Source organism: Triticum dicoccoides, chromosome 2A (assembly GCF_002162155.2).
Source record: "Triticum dicoccoides isolate Atlit2015 ecotype Zavitan chromosome 2A, WEW_v2.0, whole genome shotgun sequence".
In the NCBI taxonomy this organism is placed as follows: Eukaryota; Viridiplantae; Streptophyta; class Magnoliopsida; order Poales; family Poaceae; genus Triticum; species Triticum dicoccoides.
In genome coordinates, this window is record NC_041382.1 from 256,653,190 (window position 1) to 256,675,175 (window position 21,986).

Below are 21,986 nucleotides of genomic sequence, written 5' to 3' on the forward strand. Positions count from 1 at the left end.
GTGGAGCGGGCCGGGGAGGGTGAGGTGGGTCAGCGGCGGCGGTGGAGCGGGGGAGGGTGCGGTGGGTCATCGGCGGTGGTGGAGCTAGCAGGGGAGGGTGCAGGGGGGGGGGATTGAGATCGAGATGGAGGGGGATAGCGATCAAGATGGAGGGGGATAGCGATCGAGATTTAGGGGGATCGAGATCGAGTGTCCTCATGAATATTCAATATTTTTTCATATTGAATATGAAAAAATATCATCAAATTTGAAAAAATATTCATGAATTCAAAAAGTGCCCATGAAATTTAAAAATATTCATGAGTTCAAAAAGTGCCCATGTAATACAATCGAGAAATGAAGACTACGATTTAAATACAATCGATCTTAGCTAGCTATCTGTTCACAATCTTCTTGCCCTTCTTTTTCGCAAATGGAATTCTTCTGTGGAACGGACGTCCTTTAGGTAGGGTGGTCCTACTTCTTCTTATGGTGTATTCTGCTACTTCATCGTCGTCGTCATGTCCCATCTTCGGGTCGCCGTTGTCACGACCCCGACTCAATGCCACATCGATCTAGCATGTAACACCTCATATCACTTTGCGGCCTCACGCACGGTATTCCCACGGGTGTCGCCTTACCTTTGCCCGGGACCGTTTGCGCCTTTTGGCACACGTATATGACAGTGTCGCTAGCATCCATATGATAAGGAGCCCGGGCTGACATGGCTAGTCGTAAACCCAAAGTGGCACAGACTTACAGGGACAGGCATCCATGACCCAGCATCGAACGTGTCGGTCATCAACGAGTGAATCCAGGCTGTAGCACTGGGCTAGCAGGACTCCGGTGAACCGGGCTGTAGCGGGCTAACAGGACTCTGGTATTCATCGCGTGACATTTCCCCGAAGGGACAGACACAGGAACGAAGAAGGACACATGCCGGCCAGCCTAAGTGTTCCGGAGCAGTAGCAAGCTACCATGGCTCAGTGAAACACTAGGAGACATTTCCCCGTAAGAGAGGCTACTAAAGATAAACAACTAGATGGTCAGATCCCACACATACCAAGCATTTCAATAGCATACACACAATATGCTCGATATGTGCAAATACAACATGGCATCACAACATGACTCTACGACTCAAGTAATTTATTCATTAGGCTCCGAGAAGCGAGATATTACAAACATGGGTCTCATGACCCAACAATCAGAGCATACAAGTCAAAGCACAAGCGGAAGCTATCATGTCTGGGTACAGACATCCATAACTGAAAAAGGCTGAGAAGCCTGACTATCTACCAGATCCTGCCGGGGCACAAGATCGTAGCTGAGGTAACAAGCTAAACGTCGAAGTCCAAGCGGAACTACTAGTGAGACTGAAGTCTCTCTGCAAAAACATAAAATAGGCAAACGTGAGTACAAATGTACCCAACAAGACTTACATCAGAACTAACTACATATGCATCATTATCAACAAAGGGGTGGTGGGGTTTAACTGCAGCAAGCCAGCTTTGACTCGGTGGCTATCCTGAACTACGACTGCAAGTAACTCTTTTGAGGTGGCGCACACGAGTCCACATATTCACCATATCAATACACCACTATGGATCCGCTCCCGTCTCCCTACGAGAACGCCATCCATAGCACTCACGCTTATCTTGCGTATTTTAGAGTATCCACTTTCACTTGTCTATGAACTGATATAAGCAACCCAGAAGTCCTTTACCGCGGACACGGCTATTCGAATAGATCATATTAACCCTGCAGGGGTGTACTTCTTCACACACGCTCTCACCACTTACCGCCGTTTACACGACATGTACTCGGCAACCTTCAAGCGGAAGCCCAACGTGGGTGTCGGCCACGGCCTGCCTAAACACTCGAGTCTCTAGTCCAGGTTTATCGCCTATTCGGGTTCCATCCATGAGGAGATCCGGCCGGAGTTTTGCTCACAGCCCCAAACGATGTGAACAGGGTTCCGTGACACCAAACGGGCGCCCGGTTTACCCGGCCACGTGCCTACCGCATCACAGCCCACCCCTACGGTCAGCGCTGCGCACGGCCTCCAGCATACTACAAACACCAGAAACTACTTGCAACTCCTGGACAGAGGACAAGGGTGATTAAGAAGCCGAGAGGGTCCATTGGTTTCGGGCCCAATGCGTGGTAGTAGCTGAATCATGGATCACAAACACAGAACTCAGTTCCTGAGGACGGCTGCAATGAGACAACCCACCATGTACTCCTACATGGCCTCTCACCGCTACCTTTACCAAATCGTGTTCACACACTTAGCTCACACACAGTAGGACATGTTCACACACCTCTGATTCATCCCCGATGAATCAGACCTGACTCAACTCTAAGCAGTAGCAGGCATGACAAACAAACATGAATGAGTAGGCACAACAGGGCTCAAACAACTCCTACTCATGCTAGTGGGTTTCATCTATTTACTGTGGAATGACAGGTCATGCAAAGGATAAAGGGGTTCAGCTACCGCAGCAAGTAACAGATGAGTCGATGTTGTCCTAATGCAGTAAAAGAGAGCAGGAGCGAGAGAGTGGGATTTTATCGGAATGAACAAGGGGGTTTTGCTTGCCTGGCACTTCTGAAGATAACATTGAGTCTTCGTCAGTGTCAACGATCACATCATCGGTATCACGTCTATCGAGAGGGGACAAATACCGGCAACACAGAAGGGAACACAATCAATGCAATGCATAATATGATGCATGATCATGACATGGCAAAATGAATGTGTTTTGGGCTAATGCAACTAGCAACAGATTAAATGAAGTTGGTTTGAATACAAGATTCAAATTTAAACTCCATATGTGATTATTCAAATGCCATTTAATTGATTTGTGCTAAACAGCAGCTATAAGTTGTTCTATCATGCATGAAAATGGTACAAATGGATTCCTTGAATTTTTCTGATAATTTTTCATATATAAATTATTTAATTTGGAGTTACGGTTAATTTTCTATGAATTTTAGAAGTTTTAGGCATTTTCTGGAATTAATAAATCATTTAAGAATTATTTAAATTCCAGAAAGGAATTATTGCGTCATCATGACCTCATAGTGACGTCAGCAGGTCAACGGGCGCCGTCCAGGTCAAACTGACCTGTGGGCCCTACGTGTCAGTGTATGGACTAATTAACCTAATTAAAATTAACCCTTAACTAACTTAGTTAGCCGGGCGGGGCCCGCATGTCAGTGAGTTAGTGGCTTAACTAAAATAGTTATTAAATTAACCAAAAGTTAGCAGGGGACGGGCCCACACGTCGGTGACCCAGGGGGGTCAAATCCCTGGTCAACCGGGCTAATCCACCGGCGTCTAACCGCCGGCAACGACCAGACGCGGCGGTGGCTCGCCGGAATGGCTGCTCCGGCGCCCATTCGACGCGCGGAGGAGTTCTACAGGGAGCTCGAGCTCGTGCGCATCCAATGGAGCAAGCCCGAGGAGCTGGGGTGGCCTGAGTCGACGGCGGCGAGCTCCAAGGCGGCGGCCGGAGTTCGGGCACCTGCGGGTTTGGCGTTGTAGCGCGCAAACGAACCAACTAACGCGCTAGCCATGCTCTGTGTGCAGCCTCGAGTTCGTTGGATGCTGGTGCGCGACCAAATGGTCACCGGAGTGACGCCGGCGTCGAGCTCGTGCGGCGGTGGGTTTCGGCCTTGATGGAATCAGCGGCCAGAGCGGGAGGTAGGGCACGGGGAGAGGGGAAATCGGGTCAAAGGCTCACCGCGGAGCTGCAGGGAGGGTTAGTGGGCTCGGGGGCGCGCCGGAGTGGCCGAATCGACGGAGAAGGGCGCCGGGGCCGAAGCTTGGAGATGATGACGATGGCGGCTGCTCGGGGCCCTTCTGGTCGCGTGAGACGGCGAGGAGGACGAGGGCGGAACAGCGGAGCTTTGGGAGGCGTCGGGGAGGCGAGACGGTGGCTGTGGCCGCGCGAGCGCTGGTCGGCGGCGACGGCCTCCATTCGGTCGCGGGAGGGGAAACAGAGGAGCGAGGGGGAGGGAGGTCCAGAGAGCGAGGGAGAAGTGAGAGGGGGTCGGGGGCTGCGTGGCGTCGCGGGAGGGACCAGGGAAGGAGGAGGCAGCCAGGCAGGGAGGAGGTGGCCTCCTCGGCCGCGCGCGTGCGAGCACGCAGCTGCTCCCACTGGCAAGAGGAAGACGACAGGGGGGGGAAGTAGCGGTGGCGGGCTGGGCCGGTGGGGGAGCTGGGCCGGCTCTGATGGGCTGCACGGGTGAGGCCAGGTAAGTCTTCTGCTCTGTTTTATTTTTTTCTTCTGTTTTGTTTTATTTAATTTATTTTGCCACTGTTTTGAATTTAAAAAATAATTCAAACAATGCCAAAAAAACTCCTCTGAATATTTTATATTGCTAGATGGACTTTTCCAAAAGCTTATAAAATATTTCAGGGGTATTTGAAATTATATTCTAATTATATGAATATAATTCAAATTCAAATAGCTAATGAATTAAATCCAAAGTCCCAAAAATAAATCCTTAAAAATGTTCAATATTTTGGTTGGGACCAGAACCCTTACCAAAAATTATCAAACATTTAAAAGGGCATTTTTGGAGGAATGAATGAGATTTCTAGGGGTTTTGCCCCTCTTTTATTTAAGTTTTTGAGGCTTCCAAAATTCCTCAGTTCAAGTTTCAGAATTTAAACATGATGCACACACCAGGCAGCACCAGAAGCTAGGGATGTGACAGCCGTACTTGTCGAAGTCTTGCTCATTGGCGACTCCATCCATTCCAATGATCTTCCTTTTGCCTCTGCTCACGACAACACGACTGGGCTTTGACAGGTCGGTAATGAAGAAGCATTGGTCCACTTGGGAAGCCAGTACCCATGGCTCATTTTTTGCGGTGACGTTTGCGCCCGCGGTCTTGGATTTGGCTTCGGGTATAACCATGGTGGTGAAATACCGGTCTTATTTTAGGTCGCTCTTGGCCCATCTGACACGGAACATCGGGACCTTCTCTCCAGTGTAGCTCAGCTCCCAGATCTCATCGATCCTTCCGTAGTATTTGTCCTTGTCGTTACCGGTGTAGGATTCCATCGTTACCCCGGAGTTCTGATAACCATCGCTCTTCATGTCCTTGTCCTCGGTGTAGAATGTGTAGCCGTTGATATTGTATGCCTCATAGGTCATCAGGTTGTGCTCGGCGCCCTGTGACAAGGCGAATATGAGTTGTTCTTCTGTGGAAGAATCCTCATGTAAAGGGTACGACAGAAGCTTCTGCTTGAACCAACGCGTGAAACATGAGTTGTGCTTTTTGATTATATCTCGGTCCGTCCTCTGTTGGCCTTGGTCATTGTACGTCTTCTCAATAAAGGTTTTGTGCTCTACCACCCAAGGATTGATCGCATCTATGTGTTGTAGCGCGTCTAGGTTTGCTCTTTCAAATTCGGCGAGTCGACCCTCGAAGTCGACATGCATTTCGTGGCGACCCTCACGGTGACCCCATCCAGCGAGCCTGTCGAGGTGCCTGTTGACGGGCAGACCAACGGGGTTCTCGATGCCTGGATAATTCGTGTAGTAGGAGATGCACTCTTCGGTCAGAAAGCCCCTGGCTATTCTTCCCTCTGGATGTGACATGTTGCGAACGTATCCTTTGATGACACCATTCATCCTTTCGAACGGCATCATGCTGTGCAGGAACGTCAGCCCGAGTTGGATGATATCCTCCATGATACGGACCAGCCGATGCACCATAACGTCGAACAATGCGGGCGGGAAGTACATCTCAAGCTCGCATAGTATCACCACGATCTCTTCCTGCAGCCTTCTAAGTTGCCTCACGCCAACCGACTTCCGAGAGATGACGTCGAAAAAGTTGCATAGGCCAAATAGCGTTTCATGGACGTGCGCGTCCATGATCCCACAGATTGCAACTGGAAGTATCTGCGTCATCAGCACGTGACAGTCGTGAGACTTCATCCTGCTGAACTTCTGCTTCGCTGGGTCTAGGTATCTGCTTATCTTCCCCGCGTAACCGTAAGGAAGTTTTACTCCTACGAGGCAGGTGAAAATACTCGATCTCCTCCTGACTTAGAGTGAAGCACGCGGGAGGGTAGTCATTTCCGGTCTTCATGGCCTTTTTGCCTTTGCGACGACTTTCTGTGTCCTGCTTCGCCTCATCATCATCATCATTAGCATGAAGCTCCTCCCTGATGCCCATTGATTTCAAGTCTGCCCTTGCTTTCGGCCCATCTTTGGTACTCTCTGGCATGTTGAGCAGGGTACCAAGCAGACTCTCGCACACGTTCTTCGTGATATGCATGACATCAAGGCTGTGAGGCACACTGTGGATCTTCCAGTACGGCCAGTCCCAGAAAACAGACCTCGTTTTCCATACCTTCAGCAGTGGCTCTGGCGCATTTCGCTTCTTTCCCGGCTCTGGCGCCTTTTGCTTCTTTCCCGGCAGTGGGAAATCTTTCCAATTTTTCAACACCTCGTCTATTTCCTCGCCGCTCCTCGTACGCGGGCATCTTTAGGGTTCGGTTTCACCATCCTTAGGGTGACTCAGCATCTTGTCTTTTTTATTTATCTCCAGATCATTTCCGTCATCTTCTCGCTTCTTCTCCTCCCTATCCGCGTGCCAACGCAGGAACTTTGCTACCTTAGGGTCCGTGAAATACCGCTGCAGACGAGGAGTGATCAGAAAGTACCACACCACTTTTCGAGGAGCTTTCTTCCTCTTCTTGTATCGAGTAACACCGCACACCGGACATATGGTAGACTCCGCGTGCTCGTCCCGATAAATGATGCAATTGTTCATGCACACATGGTATTTTACGTGCGGTAAATCCAGAGGACACACGATTTTCTTTGCATCCTCGAAACTGGTTGGGCACTTGTTCCCCTTGGGAAGACGTTCGGGCCAGAATGACATATTCTCGTCGAAGCATGTGTCGGTCATTTTGTATTTTACCTTATCTCTAGAGCCATGAGCGTTACTTTCAGGCGGGTATCGTCGGGCCTCCAGTTGATCCAGCTTGGCTTTCTCTTGGGTGCCAGCTCTTGCGTTATCCGTCTGCTTGAGAAGCAGCTCTTGAATATGAGGATCCTGCACCCAGCCTCCAACGTCGTCTGCTCCGGCATCTTCATCTTCATGATCATGCCCTTCGTCTTGATCTTCCTCATCATCATGTCCGGCATCTTCTACATGATGACTGTGTACAGTATCACCGTCGTGATCATGTCCTGGAGATTCTTCGTCTTCTCGCCCGCCCTCGCCGCGGTGGTTGTCTTGCTGCGCTTCCTCATTTCTTGCCCGGCCCCCATGGATGACTTCATAGTCATCTTCATCACCTTGCCACTGATAGCCATCCATGAAACCACGCAAGAGAAGGTGGTCCCGCACCTGCCCGGAATCCGGGTCCGCAATAAGGCTCTTCAGCTTGCATCTTCGACATGGACATCTTATCTCCGCCTTGTTCTTTTGAAGCATCTCGGCCTTCGCAGAGCTCAAAAACCTATTCATGACGCCTTCGGTCATCGTGCAGACCATGGTCGCCAGCGGGGTAGAGCAAAACGATATTTTAGAACCAAGAAAAAGTTTGGCATGACTTTCCCTAAAAATAGGACCAAAAAGAATGCATAGTGCCAAAATTCTCACCGAAACGGAAATGAATCAACATTCCGGCAAAATATTGGCAACTATAGCATTTCAAATACCGGTACCTGCAAACACAATCATATATGCAACACCACAAACATACATAGATCTAGCAAGGCCATAAAAAGTGCATGTGCATGTTGTCGGAGCGAGCTAGGGAGAAAAAAAGTAGATCTACAACATAAAGATAGTTTTCCCCTTACTTACCTATCAAAAAAAGGTAATTTAACCACTTAATTTTGATGAATCTATGGTGCAAATGAGGTGAGGAGGAGGAGGCAGCCGACGCAAACTTGGAGAAGGAGGTGGAGAGAATGAAGTGGGAAAAGTGAGTGTGTAGGTGTGGCTGTCCAAAATATCTAGCTGGTCCTAGGTTAATAATGGCGCACCATCCACAAATGCGCCATTAGTAACCCTGATTACTAATGGCGCACCAGCTTGAGGTGCGCCATTAGTAGTTTTGCACACAAAAAATTAGTAGTGGCGCACTGCGTTGGTGGTGCGCCATTACTAGTTAAACTAGTAATGGCGCATTCTTGACTGGTGCGGCATTAGTATTTTTGGAAAAAAATTGTTACTAATGGCGCACCATGTGTCTGGTGCGCCATTAGTCTCTACCACACTAATGGCACACCAACTCATGGTGCGCCATTACTATATAGTAGTGGCGCACCACATGTCTGGTGCGCCATTAGTGGCCATATCATCTATAGCCCTTTTCCTAGTAGTGACTATCTCATACCAGCATGGTGCATAAAAGAAAAATGAAAACTAAATGCAAAAGACACTCCATGATTGCACATGTCGCATGAACGAAACGAATCTGAAAACATACCGATACTTATTGAAGAAAGAGGGGACGCCTTCCGGGCCATCCCCAAGCTTAGACGCTTGAGTCTCCTTGAATATTTACTTGGAGTGCCTCGGGCATCCCCAAGCTTGAGCTCTTGCCTCTCTTCCTTCTTCTCACAGCGAGACCTTCTCGATCATCGAACACTTCATCCACACAAAACTTCAACAGAAAACTCGGTAAGTTCCGTTGGTATAATAAAGCAAATCACTACTCTAAGTACTGTTGCAAACCAATTCATATTTTCTTTTTGCATTGTGTCTACTATAATATAACTTTTTTCATGGCTTAATCCACATATATGAATCGATAGTTTCATCAAAACAAGCAAACTATGCATCAACAACAGAATCTGTCTAAAACAGAACAGTCTGTAGCAATCTGAACATTCAACATACTTCTGATACTTGAAAAATTCTACCAAAATTAGGAAAAATAAACAATTTGTATAGAAAGACAGTGCAAAAAGTAGAGCATCAACCGCCTTACGAGGGGCCCACGAGGGTGGGGGCGTGTCTGCCTGTAGTGGCCATGGGCCCCACCCTCGTGGCCACCTCGGGCACCGTCTCGCATTAATTTTCTTCCCAAAAATCACAAATATTCCAAAATAATTCTCCATCCGTTTTTATCCCGTTTGGATTCCGTTTGATATGGATATTCTGCGAAACCAAAAACTTGCAACAGACAGGAACTGGCACTGGATCAATAGATCAATATGTTAGTCCCAAAAATAGTATAAAAAGTTGCCAAAAAATTATATCGAAGTTGTAGAATATTGGCATGGAACAATCAAAAATTATAGATACGACGCAGACGTATCACCTACCTTCCCGTGGCATCGGGGTCGTAGCGGAAACTAAGGGATATTAAGGCCTCCTTTTAATAGAGTATCGGACCAAAGCATTAACACATAGTGAATACATGAACTCCTCAAACTACGGTCATCACTGGTAAGTATCCCGATTATTGTCACTTCGGGGATAACGGATCATAACACATAATAGGTGACTACAGACTTGCACGATAGGATCAAGAACTCTCATATATTGATGAAAACATAATAGGTTCAGATCTGAAATCATGGCACTCGGGCCCTAGTGACAAGCATTAAGCATAGCAAAGTCATAGCAACATCAATCTCAGAAGATAGTCGATACTAGGGATCAAATCCTAACAAAACTAACTCGATTACATGATAAATCTCATCCAACCCATCACCGTCCAGCAAGCCTACGATGGAATTACTCACGTACGGCGGTGAGCATCATGAAATTGGTGATGGAGGATGGTTCATGATGACGATGGCGACGGATTCCCCTCTCCGGAGCTCCAAACGGACTCCAGATCAGCCCTCCCGAGAGGTTTGAGGGCTTGGCGGCGGCTCCGTATCGTAAAACGCGATGAATCCTTCTTCTCTATTTTTTTCTCCCCGAAAGCAAATATATAGAGTTGGAGTCGAGGTCGGAGGAGCTCTAGGGGGGCCACGAGGTAGGGGGGCGCGCCCCTCACCCTCGTGGCTAGGGTGTGGGGGCCCTGGTCTTCATTTTTTGGAAGGATTTTTTATTATTTCTGAAAAGATGTTCCGTGAAGTTTCAGGTCATTCCGGGAACTTTTGTTTCTGCACATAAATAACACCATGGTAATTCTGCTGAACACAGCGTTAGTCCCGGTTAGTTCCATTCAAATCATGCAAGTTATAGTCCAAAATAAGGGCAAAAGTGTTTGGAAAAGTAGATTCAACTGAAACGTATCAACTCCCCAAGCTAAAACCTTTGCTTGTCCTCAAGCAATTCAGTTGACAAACTAAAAGTGATATAAAAAACTTTTACAAACTCTGTTTACTCTTGTTGTTGTAAATATGTAAAGCCAGCATTCATGTTTTCAGCAAAGATTATGAACTAACAATATTCACAATAACGAATAGGTCTCATGTTTACTCATATCAATGGCATAATCAACTAGTGAGCAATAATAATAAATCTCGGATGACAACACTTTGTCAAAACAATCATAATATTATACAACTAATCATGTTTACGCACCCAGGGTTTGTTGCACCCACACTGTTGTTTAATCGACGGTCATTGGCAAACATGATTTCTTCACCCCTTAATCATGATGTGCAGAAACTGCTGATCTGGTTAAAACACATGCATATTAAACATATGTGTTCCTTAAATACTTGCTGATCTTCAATTCAGTTGTAGACGCTACATACTTGCAGTCAGGAAATACAAAACCACATACTGGAGAGCAAGTCTTTAACTCAAAAGAATCACTAAGGGAGCTAGCTTTTGCTAAAGGCATTAATGAAGCATTCTATATAACAAAATTTGTGTTTCAGTTCCTGTTAAAATAGTATACATAGACCAATTATATATAATTTGTGTTGGCATGCTTGGTTGAGTAACCCCAGGTAAAATATGGTTGCTACAAATACTTTGGCAAACAAAATGACCATAGGTTTGGAAAATAAATTATGTTTCTCCCTATTTGATTCAAGCTTGAAATATTCATAGATGCTACACTTCAGTCAGTAAATGAACAAAAGAGGTGTTACTGATCTTTTAGCCAGTTTTGTGTCAATGAGTAAATCAGTGCTCGAGATATTTTTGCATCATATATATATATATATATATATATATATATATATATATATATACATAAACACTATTCTGATCACAGGATCAGAATAATATTCTGATCACAACATGAAATTCCCGAGTAACGCGCCTGACCTTCCCCGAGCACTAGGTTGAACTTCAGCTAAAAGGTGTCCAAATGGGGCTTGCGATATACCGTTGGATAGCTATGGACATCAGTATCATGACCCAAGTTAAAATTTTGGCAAAATATAAGCAATTTAAGAGCAGTTTTGAAAATCGTTTTTTCTTCATACAAAAAACGTGAATCGTATTTTCAATCGCATTTTTAAACCGTTTATCGGAATGAGGCAAAAAATATGGCGTTGGAAAGCTGTTTCAAAACCGCTCCTTCCACATGTTGAAAGTTTTTTCTAATTCCCTATGGTTAAAGAGTAATTCGGAAAATCGTAAAATTTCGTAAACCGAACACCCGAGTTCTTATTTTTGACGCCATTTCTATACGGCTAATCCAATTGAGGCAAATAATATGGCGTCGGAAAGCTTATGAAAATGCGCTACTTTTTTATGTTAAAACTTTTTTTCTAATTTTGAATGGTTTAAAAGTAATTTAGAAAATGGTACAAGTTCCACCGAGTTCGTATTTTTGAGCTAATTTTTTAACCGTACGTCCAAATGCAGCAAATGATATGGCGTTGGAAAGCTTGAAGAAATGCGAAACTTTTTTGTATATATTGTTTCTCCTAATTCACTACAGTTTTATGTCAGTTTTGAAAATGGTTAAAACGTATTTGTGCCGAAATTTCTACAAACTTTATCGGAATGGGGAAAATAATATACCGCTGAAAAGATACGGAAAATGCGAAACTTTTTCATGTTGATGGTTTTCTCTGATTCCTAGCCGTTTTCAAGTAATTTCGAAAACGGCGGGATCATGCGTTCTGCCTTGATCGTGAAACAGATTCTTCGAAAATGCACCGCGTGAAGAACCTGGACTTCTCGGCGCATGTACCTGAACTTCACTCTGTTTTTCACGTGATTTTTTTGCTCGTAGGTCTCCATCCACTACTTGTAGCTCTCCATCCACTCACCGGAATTGAGCAAGTGATATACCGGTGGAAAGCTGCTGTAAGCACTTAACTTTCCCGTGTTGATCGTTTTTTCATACTCGCGACGATTTTCAAAGTTTTTCATCTGAAATTCATTCAGTGTAGTAGGTGAACTTCCTGCTGTTTTCAGTTGAACTTCTGTGACGTATTTTCGTTTGTAATTTTCTCATCCATTCGTCAGTGTTACACAAATGTTATTTCCTTTTGTACAAATCTCTCTCACAATAATTTTTTTTGATTTTCTTCAACGAAGGACTTGAACTTATAACAACAAAAAAATTTGCCTTTTCTTTTTTGTTCTTTTTTTAATACAAAATGCACGCCGTGTATTACATGAACTTCTAGCAGTTATCAACCTGAACTTCTCTCGGTTACATGAAAATATTTGAGTTTTTTTTATGAATTTTTAATCTTATTTTTCTTAAATTTTTTTATGAATTTTGAAGCGCTCTATTTTTAATAGTTGAACTTCTTGTTATTTTATTTTTGAACTTCTTGTTTCCATTCTTTAATAACGAGGAAATCTGAGTTTTCTATAATCATCGAACTTCTCCATCTTTTTAATATGGACTTCGTGGTTTTTTTCTTAATCTTTTTTATGAAATTTGAAGCGCTCTCTTTTTCAAAGTTGAACTTCTTGTTATTTTATTTTTGAACTTCTTGTTTCCATTTCTTTAATAACGAGGAAAATTTGAGTTTTTTATAATCATCAAACTTCTCTATCTTTTTAATATGGACTTCCTGGTTTGTTTCTTTAATCATATTTTATGAATAAAAATATTTTAAGACACCAAACAACATTTTTGTGTGTGTTTTTGCATTGGTTTGCACATCAAACTGCGTCATCTTTAGAAATTGAACTTCTGCTTTTTCTTTTTGTTTTCTTTCAACATTTTTTAGCATGTCGAACCACGTCATCTTTAGAAATTGAACTTCTCCTCTCTTTTTGTTTTCTTTCAACATTGGTTTACACATTGTGTACCGCGTCATCTTTAGAAATTGAACTTCTTCCTTTCTTTTTGTTTTCTTGCATGTTTTACCTTGCATGTTTAAATTTATTTTGAACTTATTGATATAGCACACTTGACCTTCTCGAACACAACATTTTGACCTCCGCAAAACATAAATTAAAGCCAAACTTTTGACCTACACAGCATGTACAATTTTCTCGACTATTTCAAGAATAAACGTTTAAATCGCCCCGTTAGTTTGACATGAACTTTTGCTGCACATTTTCAAATGTCAGCTTGATTTTTCGACAGGAACACCATCTGTACAAAGAACCTCCTATCGATTTAACGAACATATGTGGCTTTCTTAATGAACAAACAAGGAATTACTCTCAAAAAACATCTTCAAGTAACGGGATATGTTCCATGTGACCGGAAAAGCACATCTTATCATTTCTTTTATGACGAACAACATCAAGTTCAAACAAAAAACAAAGACAGCAGCACCGCCTAATCTCTCGCAGAAATCTATCTCTCGCACTCAAGCGCACCAACAGCAAACAAACGACGCGGCAGGAGCAAGACGGCACGGCCGACGGTTCTACTCCACTGTGCAATGTAGTTTTTTCATCCGGGAGGGGAGGGTGGAACAGCAAAAGGAAGAAGTTTAGCACGTGGGCAGAGTGAAGGTCATCTTTGGTTGAAGACGAAGGTGGGGAAGAGGTTGGCCAGAGATGTGTGAGGAGGAGGAAGAAATTCGACATCTGGTGGCGGCTCTGACTCCCCTACTCCCGTAGGATGCGAAGTAACAGGAGCTGCGTGTCGTGGCAACGGATGGAGGGTCGTGCCGTGCCGACGAGCGTGAAATTGTGGCGATATGGCCTTGGCGGGATGATGGAGGGGGGGCCGCGCCAGGGAGCACCACGACGGGATGGGTGGACGCCAGAAGATGCGCCGGAGACCGCGGGATTTTTTAAAAATTGGACTTCTTGGTTTGATTCTTTTTGTAACGTCAAAAATCCTAATTTTCAATAAACATTGAACTGCTCCGTTTTTTTAAGTTGAACTTCTTGTATTTTTTGAAAACAAGGAAAATACGTTTTTTAAAGAAAAACTTTTTAAAATGTTGGTTTTAATGTTGAAATGTGGAAAATCTTATTCCTTTTTAAAACATCGAACTACTATGTTACTTTAATTTGAACACAATTTTTTTAGAAACGTGAAAGTCCGTCTTTCTTTTTCTAAATTTTCTTTTTTTTCATCTCTGTACTATGTGTGTTCTCATGGCCGAACTTCAAAGTTTAGTTCCTAGTGAATGTTCTAAGATTGTTTCATGTAAACCATGTAGGGTATCGTTTATCTTCCAAGTTTATGATGAGTTTGACATTGTTTCTTAAAAAAACAAATCGAGAGCAATAGATGATATTCCCAAATGCATTTTTTTATACATGAGCTCATTTTGAATTTACACGAACATTGTTTTGAGTGTCGACTTTCCATTTCTTTTTGCATTTAAATTTTCTCAGTATGCGAACAATATTTTTATGTAAACAAATCAAACCATTCCACAAAAGAGTAAATAAAAAATGAACACATGGTTAGTGGTTTGTAAATGAAAAATAATTACAAAATATACGCATCAAACCATGAAAAACTAAGTACTTGCTCTTCTAATTACATATGTGATAATAATTTAAGCAATATATAAGCCGGTTGATGGTTTTGTGACAAAGCGGTGCATGTCTCTCCACCACACGTTGATTCTATAAAAAATACCTTATCTTCTCATCGTAGCATACACACACCTTTGTCTATAAAAAAAAATCATATGCCTTATCTTCTCATCGTAGCATACACACATCTCCATACCGGATGTTCACCCAAATCCGAAGCAGCAGTAGCTTCTTTCCGAGGTAGAAGAGCACATGCATCAGCAGCATCTCATGCTCACTAGAGTGAAAAACGGAAAGAGTAGACGTTGAATCGACTAGAACTTGGTGGAGAGCCGTGCTAGGACTTCACAGCTTCCAGCATATAGCCGTGGTAGAACTTCACACCTGCCAGCGTATAGCTTTTTGTAGAATTTCACGAAGCCTCTAAACGTCTTGAAAGTTAGCTCAATTGACGCACAAGGAAAAAAAAATAAACTTTTACAACAAATCTCGTTGAATACGCAGACATACAAGCATGCATTATTTTCCTTTACTGCGTTGTCACAGTGCTCGGTCCACACATCTCCTGCACAGTTCAATCAGTAAAAAGAGTTAAGTTCAGTTAAGAGAAATTTTGACAGCAGCAACAGTATCAATATGCAGGAGCACGTCAGGGTCGGCTGCGCCTGTAGATATAGTTGAACTTCAGACATGAAAAATAATTAGAAACACAGAAGACAGAACTAGACGGGGGAAGGAATCGATGCTTGATCTGGTTACAATACAACAGTAGGGAACAACAGAAAACAGAGATCGAGAAAGAATGCGAACTTGGAGTGTTGATGTGGTGCCCTGAGATGATGAACTCTCCCCTCGTAGAGGTCCATGCGTAGATGTGGCAAGGGACAGGGAGGCGGCCGGACACCAGTGGAGGAGGGAGCTCCATAGGGTGGACGTTTGTGGCGGGGCGGCGGCAAGGATTGCCAGGGGGCCGAGCGGATAGGGCGGCCATGGCATTGAGGAGCAGGGGCCCTCCGCCATCAGATTTTTTGGAGGAGATGCTGGCTCGACGGCGTTTGGGGCGGGTGACCAGCAGCGGTCGTGTGGAAGAATGGGATCAGTGCCTGAGGGCGCTTCTAGAGCTAGCAGCAGAACACCGTGGTTCGAGTCATGCCTAGTCGTCGGCGCGGGGCTGGCCCGCGCGTGGCAATGTGTGGTGGGGAATTGGGGGCGGCAGTGGCATGGCGGTCAACGGCGGCAACACAGCGCCCGCGAAGGGCACCCCTGGCCCACTCCGATCGGGTCCGGCTAGATCCGTGCGTGCCGGCGCTCTCGGGGGCGGTAGTTGTGGCGGCTACTCACTGGATGGTGGCAGCGAAGGAGGCGCGCGGGGTGTCGGCGAGGTCCGGGGCGGCGCCGGCGCGCCGGGGAGACTAGCCGGGCACCGGCGGGATTCCGTTTGGGGGCGCGGGGGTTGCGGGAGAAGGGTGGGGCAGCGAGTCGGAGAAGGTGGAGGGGGATCAGGGAAGATCGCGGTTTGATAGCTTTTGGATCTCCGAAAAATCTTGCTCGTGTCCTATATATACAGCGACTGTGATCCAAATAATTATTCTAATTCTGATATTAGAATAGTGTTATCCTATATATATGTGCGCGCGCGCGCGTGTGTCAGACGTGTGCTTCCCTTGGTGGTGGCAACATCAGTCTATTCTGTTTGCTTCATGTTTGATACAATTCCATATTGATTCTATCTTAGCGCAATCTGAAATAGTCTAATTAATGAACAAACTAACGGTTTGAGGCTTACCTTTTATTTATGTTGTAACTATAGAGAATAGATGACATCGCTGAACTGAATATTGCAGAGAATTTGGATAACCGACCTTCAAATAAATAAAAATTTACTGAATCAGGTGTTCTGGAGCCATCATCAATGTCACCAACTATGTTAGCATCTATTCTAATTTCTGAATGTTCTGAATCGATTGAGCTGGAATCAGATAATCGGATAGATCGTGATCCATTGCCATCACCTCCATCCCCATCTAGCTCGACATTATCTCTTGTTTTCCCATTACATGATGTTAAGGAACCAAATTCAAATAAAAAGATCAAAGTTGATGATACATATATTTTTTGAAACAGATGATTCATGGGTTGACTAGCAGCTAGATCGGGAGCAGCCGAGTAGGGGAGAAACGAACTGAAATCTGGATCTTGCTTGTCCCACCAGCCAGTTGAGGGCTGGAGTCGTCGGCTGGCATCGTCGTCAGGCGTCACCTAGGTTAGAGAATTGAGAATCGGCCTACTGTCTGGTTCGTGTCGGGTGAGAGTGGATTGGAGTATGGACTCTGTCGGTTGATGGGTGGGCTGCTCTTAGTGCTCTACTGTTTTGGGCTTCAGATTGTAGACTGCTTAAAGGCTTGTGGTTGTGGGATGTATAAGCACAAAAGACATTGCAAAACATTTACAAATGAAATATAATATTTCAAAAAAATATTCATCAGCATAAAAATGATTCCCTCTTAAAAATTATTCTTGAATTTCTATTTAAGAAAAAAATCTTCTCAAAATAAAAAGTAATATTCGTGTTTTCTGAACAACAAAACATAAAATTGACAGAAGACTATTTCATACACAACTACTCTTTCATACCATGAAATGAAAGTGCGAAGCTAAAATAGATCATGACCAACATTGTTAGAGTACGTTCAAAATTCATTGTTCAATAAAAAACACTCGGTGTAATTTTATTTCAGACGTTTGTTAAAATTTGATTAAAAGAATGTTGCATAATAACAAGTGGAGCAGGTTTTCATCCGCAAAAAAAAAGTGGAGCAGGTTTCAATTTTTTGCCTGATGCAACGCACGGGTATTTGTACTAGTATATATAAGATTGTAGAGCAGTAGAGATCGACAGTGTCACTTTCTGCGTGGATCACGCTACGATTTCCCGGAGATCTTTCATCCCCACGTCACGGCGGGAGGCCTCTCCCTCGCCGCCGCGAGTTACTTGCACACTGGCACACTTTGCCTAGCTGTTACGGAGTGCAGATCGATCATATCTTCCAACCGCTCCAAAGTGATCACAGCAGGATCCAGTAGTTGTACCATCGGATCCTTGTGATGGGCACTGAGATGCTTACACGTGCCACTCGTTCAGCAACCTTTGCTAGGTTCTCTCGCGGCGTTGTGCAGCTCGTGAGCCTCTGTTATCAGTAGACTCTTTGGCCTAGTTAACCCGCTAGATAGCTTGATGGAGATGGTTAGAGTACTACTCCATCCGTTTATTATTATAAGATGTTTAGGATATTTTAATACGAACTATATACAGACTAAAATAAATAAACAAACACACTAAATATGTTTACATACATCCGATTTTTTTTAAGTTAGAATATCTTATAATAGTTAACGATAATAGTGAACGAAAAATGTACTTACGTAATTGTGTGATGATATCCTTATATTATTTTCAAATACACACCCGCGGAATACATAAAGCACATCATTTATCATGTCCCAAAGGGGGAGATAACTAGATGTCTCGTAACCCTTCGTTGTGCCTCTTGCGAGTGGCGATAAGGGATTTCTCGCCTCCTATCGGCGCCGCGGCAGGTCTGCCTCGGCTCCCGTCGCCTTAGGTCATGGAGGTTTGATGGACCTAGGGCCTTGCCGGTGGTAGGGCTCGTGCTCTTTTTGTATACGTTTAGGGTTTGTGTCTTGCTTAGGAAGGTGAGGGGGAGGCCACTCTATGAAGATGCAATAAGGTTCTTCCACCTAGCCCCAACCCGGTGGTGCATCTAGTGTCGTCAGAGGGCGCGTGAAGGTGTGTCTCCAACATATGTCACCGGATTTGGTAGACGTTTGTCTTCAGTGGCTCTATTTGGATTCAGTGTTTGTTCGTCTGCATTTGTGTGTCTATAGATTGAATATTTTTAATCTGCACTTTTCTTCATCGATCACAGTTGTTGTTTTGGTGCCTTGGTCATGTTGGGCCTTGGCATGATGACTTCCTAGTTTTCCACTACAACAAGATTTTCCTGACTCTGGTAAGATAGGGGCGATGATGGTGGTGCATCTTCGGCTCGCTCCAATCCTTGTAATCATCGCTAGGTGGTCTATTAAATAAAAAGAGTCAGGAAAATTTTAAGCACAAAAGAGCTCAACAAGATTTTTATTATTTCTTATGTTCTTTGTACTGTCATATTTAATAATGAATAGATGAAAAGAATTTGCAAAATGAAATAAAATAACTAGGACATCTAATGCTCTACCATTACACATTTTCAAAAATAAGACGATGCTACATAGGAATCCCTATGGTCAGCCCTGTGTCATTTCTATTACAATGATTTCTGGAAAAAAACATTATTCGAATGAGATCATCTATATTCCAATGATATCTAAGCTAGGTATTTACCCATGCGTTGCTACATGGTAGAAATATTCTATTACATTAACCCATAATTTAGCTATCCACATTACATGATTGCATAAATAAATGTAAATCCAGTCCTTGATTTTATATTGTAATCACTTTTTTACTTGCGAAACAAAATATAATTTATTTGTTAAGTCAACAAAGATGTGACTGTTAAGGTGATTTTGAAGGAATGTTCATTAGGAAAAATAGTTAACTGCCCGTGCTTGCAACAGGGACATTAGATATATACCTTTAGAATTTCCATGCATATCATCACGTTCTAACGAAAATGTAGTTGATATTTTTGTTGGAAACATGACAGCGACTCCACCTCGGGAGGGAAACGGACTGGACCGATTCCTACGGATGCACGGCGCCCACGGTGATCGCGGTGCCCATGCTCCCCACGTTCCCCGCGATGAGGCTTTTCTGTTACGACGTGTGCATGAGCTCTCTTGACTGTATCTCTCTCGGGCATTTATATAATCCCTACTATACATCAATACAAGTCATCAGTTCAAGCATCATTCACTTTCTTGGTATCAGAGGCCCCGGTTCCCTCCTCTTCGCTTCCGCCATGATGAACCGGTGCACTCTCAAGCGCACTCGCTCCTTCGGCGATGCAGACGCTACCGCGGGCCTTGCTCCATTTCCCGTGGCGCCCGTCACCGCCGTTCCTCCCGTAGCACCTGCCGGCGCCCGTCTTCCCAGTGCCCCTACTGCACGCCTACCGGCCTGACCCAGTGTCCGGCCCCTTCGTGCCCATGCCGGTCGGCGCACTCGCTCTCGCCAACAACGTCCAGGTTCCAGTTGTTCCCCTTCCCCCATCCATGCACCATGTGAGCATTACCTCCTTCATCCCCTTCGAGTTGAGCCTGGAGGCCAACAATTACTCGAAGTGGCGCTAGCTCTTCCTCTATGTTCTCCACAAGTTCAACGTGGAGGACCACGTCCTGGAGGAAGCCGATCCGCTCCATCAGGGGCCCGTGTGGAGGAACGATGACATCACCCTGGTGCTGTGGATCTACGCCACAATCTCGGATGATCTCTATGACATCATCATGACGCCGCAGAGCACGGCCTACCACATGTGGCACGCCCTGCACATCTACTTCTGCGACAACGCCACCGGGCGCACCATCCACATCGGCATGCAGTTCCATGCCACAGTGCAGGGGGACTCCTCCATCGGCGAGTACTGTCACCGCCTACAGTCCCTCACCAACGCGCTGACGGAGGTGGACGAACCCGTCACCGACCACGCCCTCACCCTCCAGCTGGTGCGCGGCCTGAGCCGCCGTTTCCATGTGATGGGGACCCTGCTACTGATCCAGGTTCCCTTTCCCAGCTTCAGCAAGGCGCGCTCCCGCCTCCTTTTGGAGGAAATTTCTCTCGGCGAGCGTGAGCACCTCGAGGGGGCCACCGCCCTCGCCGTCGGCCATGTCTCCGACAGCTCCTCCTCGGGCGACCGCGGCTCCGACCGTGGCAGCGACAGGCAGTCCGGCGCGCGCGCCGACAAGGGAAAGGGGCCTGCTGAGGCCCCCGAGCACCCCACTCAACACGAGCACCGTGGCCGCGGTGGGCGCGGCCGTGGACGTGGACGTGGCAACGGCGCGTCCTCCTCGAGCTCCTCCGCCGGGCGTGGCCAGGCGACTCCCATGCCGTGGATGGCTACTTCGCGCCGTGGTGTTCGGCGCTTCCATCCGCCCAGTAGTGGCGCACGCCCTGGGCGCCGCCCAATTGTAAGGTCATTTTCCTACTTTGTGTGTTTGGAGGATGATGACAACCCTTTATTGGCCTAATCTCATGCTAAGTGTTTCAGGTTTCGGTTTTAGGCCTTCTTCGGTTAGCTATTCTCTCTGAAGAAAAAAGATCGAAGGCGGTGTTTTCTACATGTTTGTTTATCTCTTTTGGTCATAGGGAACCCGTACTATCAAGAGGGAATCCACATTGGAAAGTGCTGGGGGTATCATTTCACGTACACTTACCTCACCCCTCTCTTGCCTTCCTAAACTGTGAGAGAGAACTCCTCTCTTTCTTTCCTACTACTTACTGTGGGCTCCAGCAGTTGAACCGCTCTCTGGAGCGGTTGTACCGCTGGGTCTTGGCGCTGACCAGTTTTGTTCGAGCGGTTGTACTGCTACTTCCGGGCGGTGGTACCGCCAATGCTCAGCAAAGACTAGGGTGGTTGTTCCGGCCAGGCACCGCCCAAGTACCGGTCAGGCCTCTGTTTTGATGCGGTACTCAGGCGGTGGTGTCCCGGTTGGTCCGGTCGTACCGGTACCACCGGTGTTTGGAGCGGTTCTACCGCTCAGGACTTAGCCGCCCGAGCGCTCAAGGCCATGCGGTTGCACCGGCCCGGTACCGCTCGACTACCGCACTCAGGGGTGACCCCCTTCTGCTCCTATGCGGTGGTTGAGCGGTGGCTGGGCGGTTGGTCCGGTTGTTCTTCTCAACCGGTACTACCGCCTGGTCGCCCGGTTGTACCGCCTGGTATGGTTCTGCACGTAAACTGTGAGTCCCGGTTGTACCGGGACCAGGAGCGGTTGTACCGCTGCACTACTGAGAACACGGTAATAGTTGGATTTCTAGGGTTGCTATATAAGGGTGCTTCTTCCACCTACCACATTTACCTCTTACCTCTCTCTTTCCACCATTAATGCTACTCAAGCTCTCTTTGCCCGATCTCTCTCTCTAGCCACTCAAACTTGTTGATTTGCTAGGGATTGAAGGAGGAGACCTAGATCTACACTTCCACCAAAGGATATTTGCTTCC

The 21,986-nt window shown here is 45.6% G+C and overlaps 1 protein-coding gene across 2 annotated transcripts; it reads right to left on the reverse strand.

Annotated features, from left to right (window-relative positions):
• Positions 1-14,730: 14,730 nt before the first annotated feature.
• Positions 14,731-16,318, reverse strand: LOC119354370. 2 transcript variants are annotated; one of them, XM_037621102.1, is made up of 3 exons: positions 15,616-16,318; positions 15,316-15,370; positions 14,731-15,189 (listed from the first exon to the last, which is right to left on the reverse strand). In XM_037621102.1, the coding sequence occupies exons 1-3, from the start codon at positions 15,794-15,796 to the stop codon at positions 15,120-15,122; spliced, it is 306 nt and encodes a 101-aa protein (XP_037476999.1). In that variant the 5' UTR covers positions 15,797-16,318; the 3' UTR covers positions 14,731-15,119. The 2 variants fall into 2 exon arrangements, 1 of the variants encoding a protein (XP_037476999.1); XR_005170822.1 differs by having other exon boundaries at positions 14,731-15,370; positions 16,147-16,318.
• Between the last annotated feature and the right edge of the window lie 5,668 nt (positions 16,319-21,986).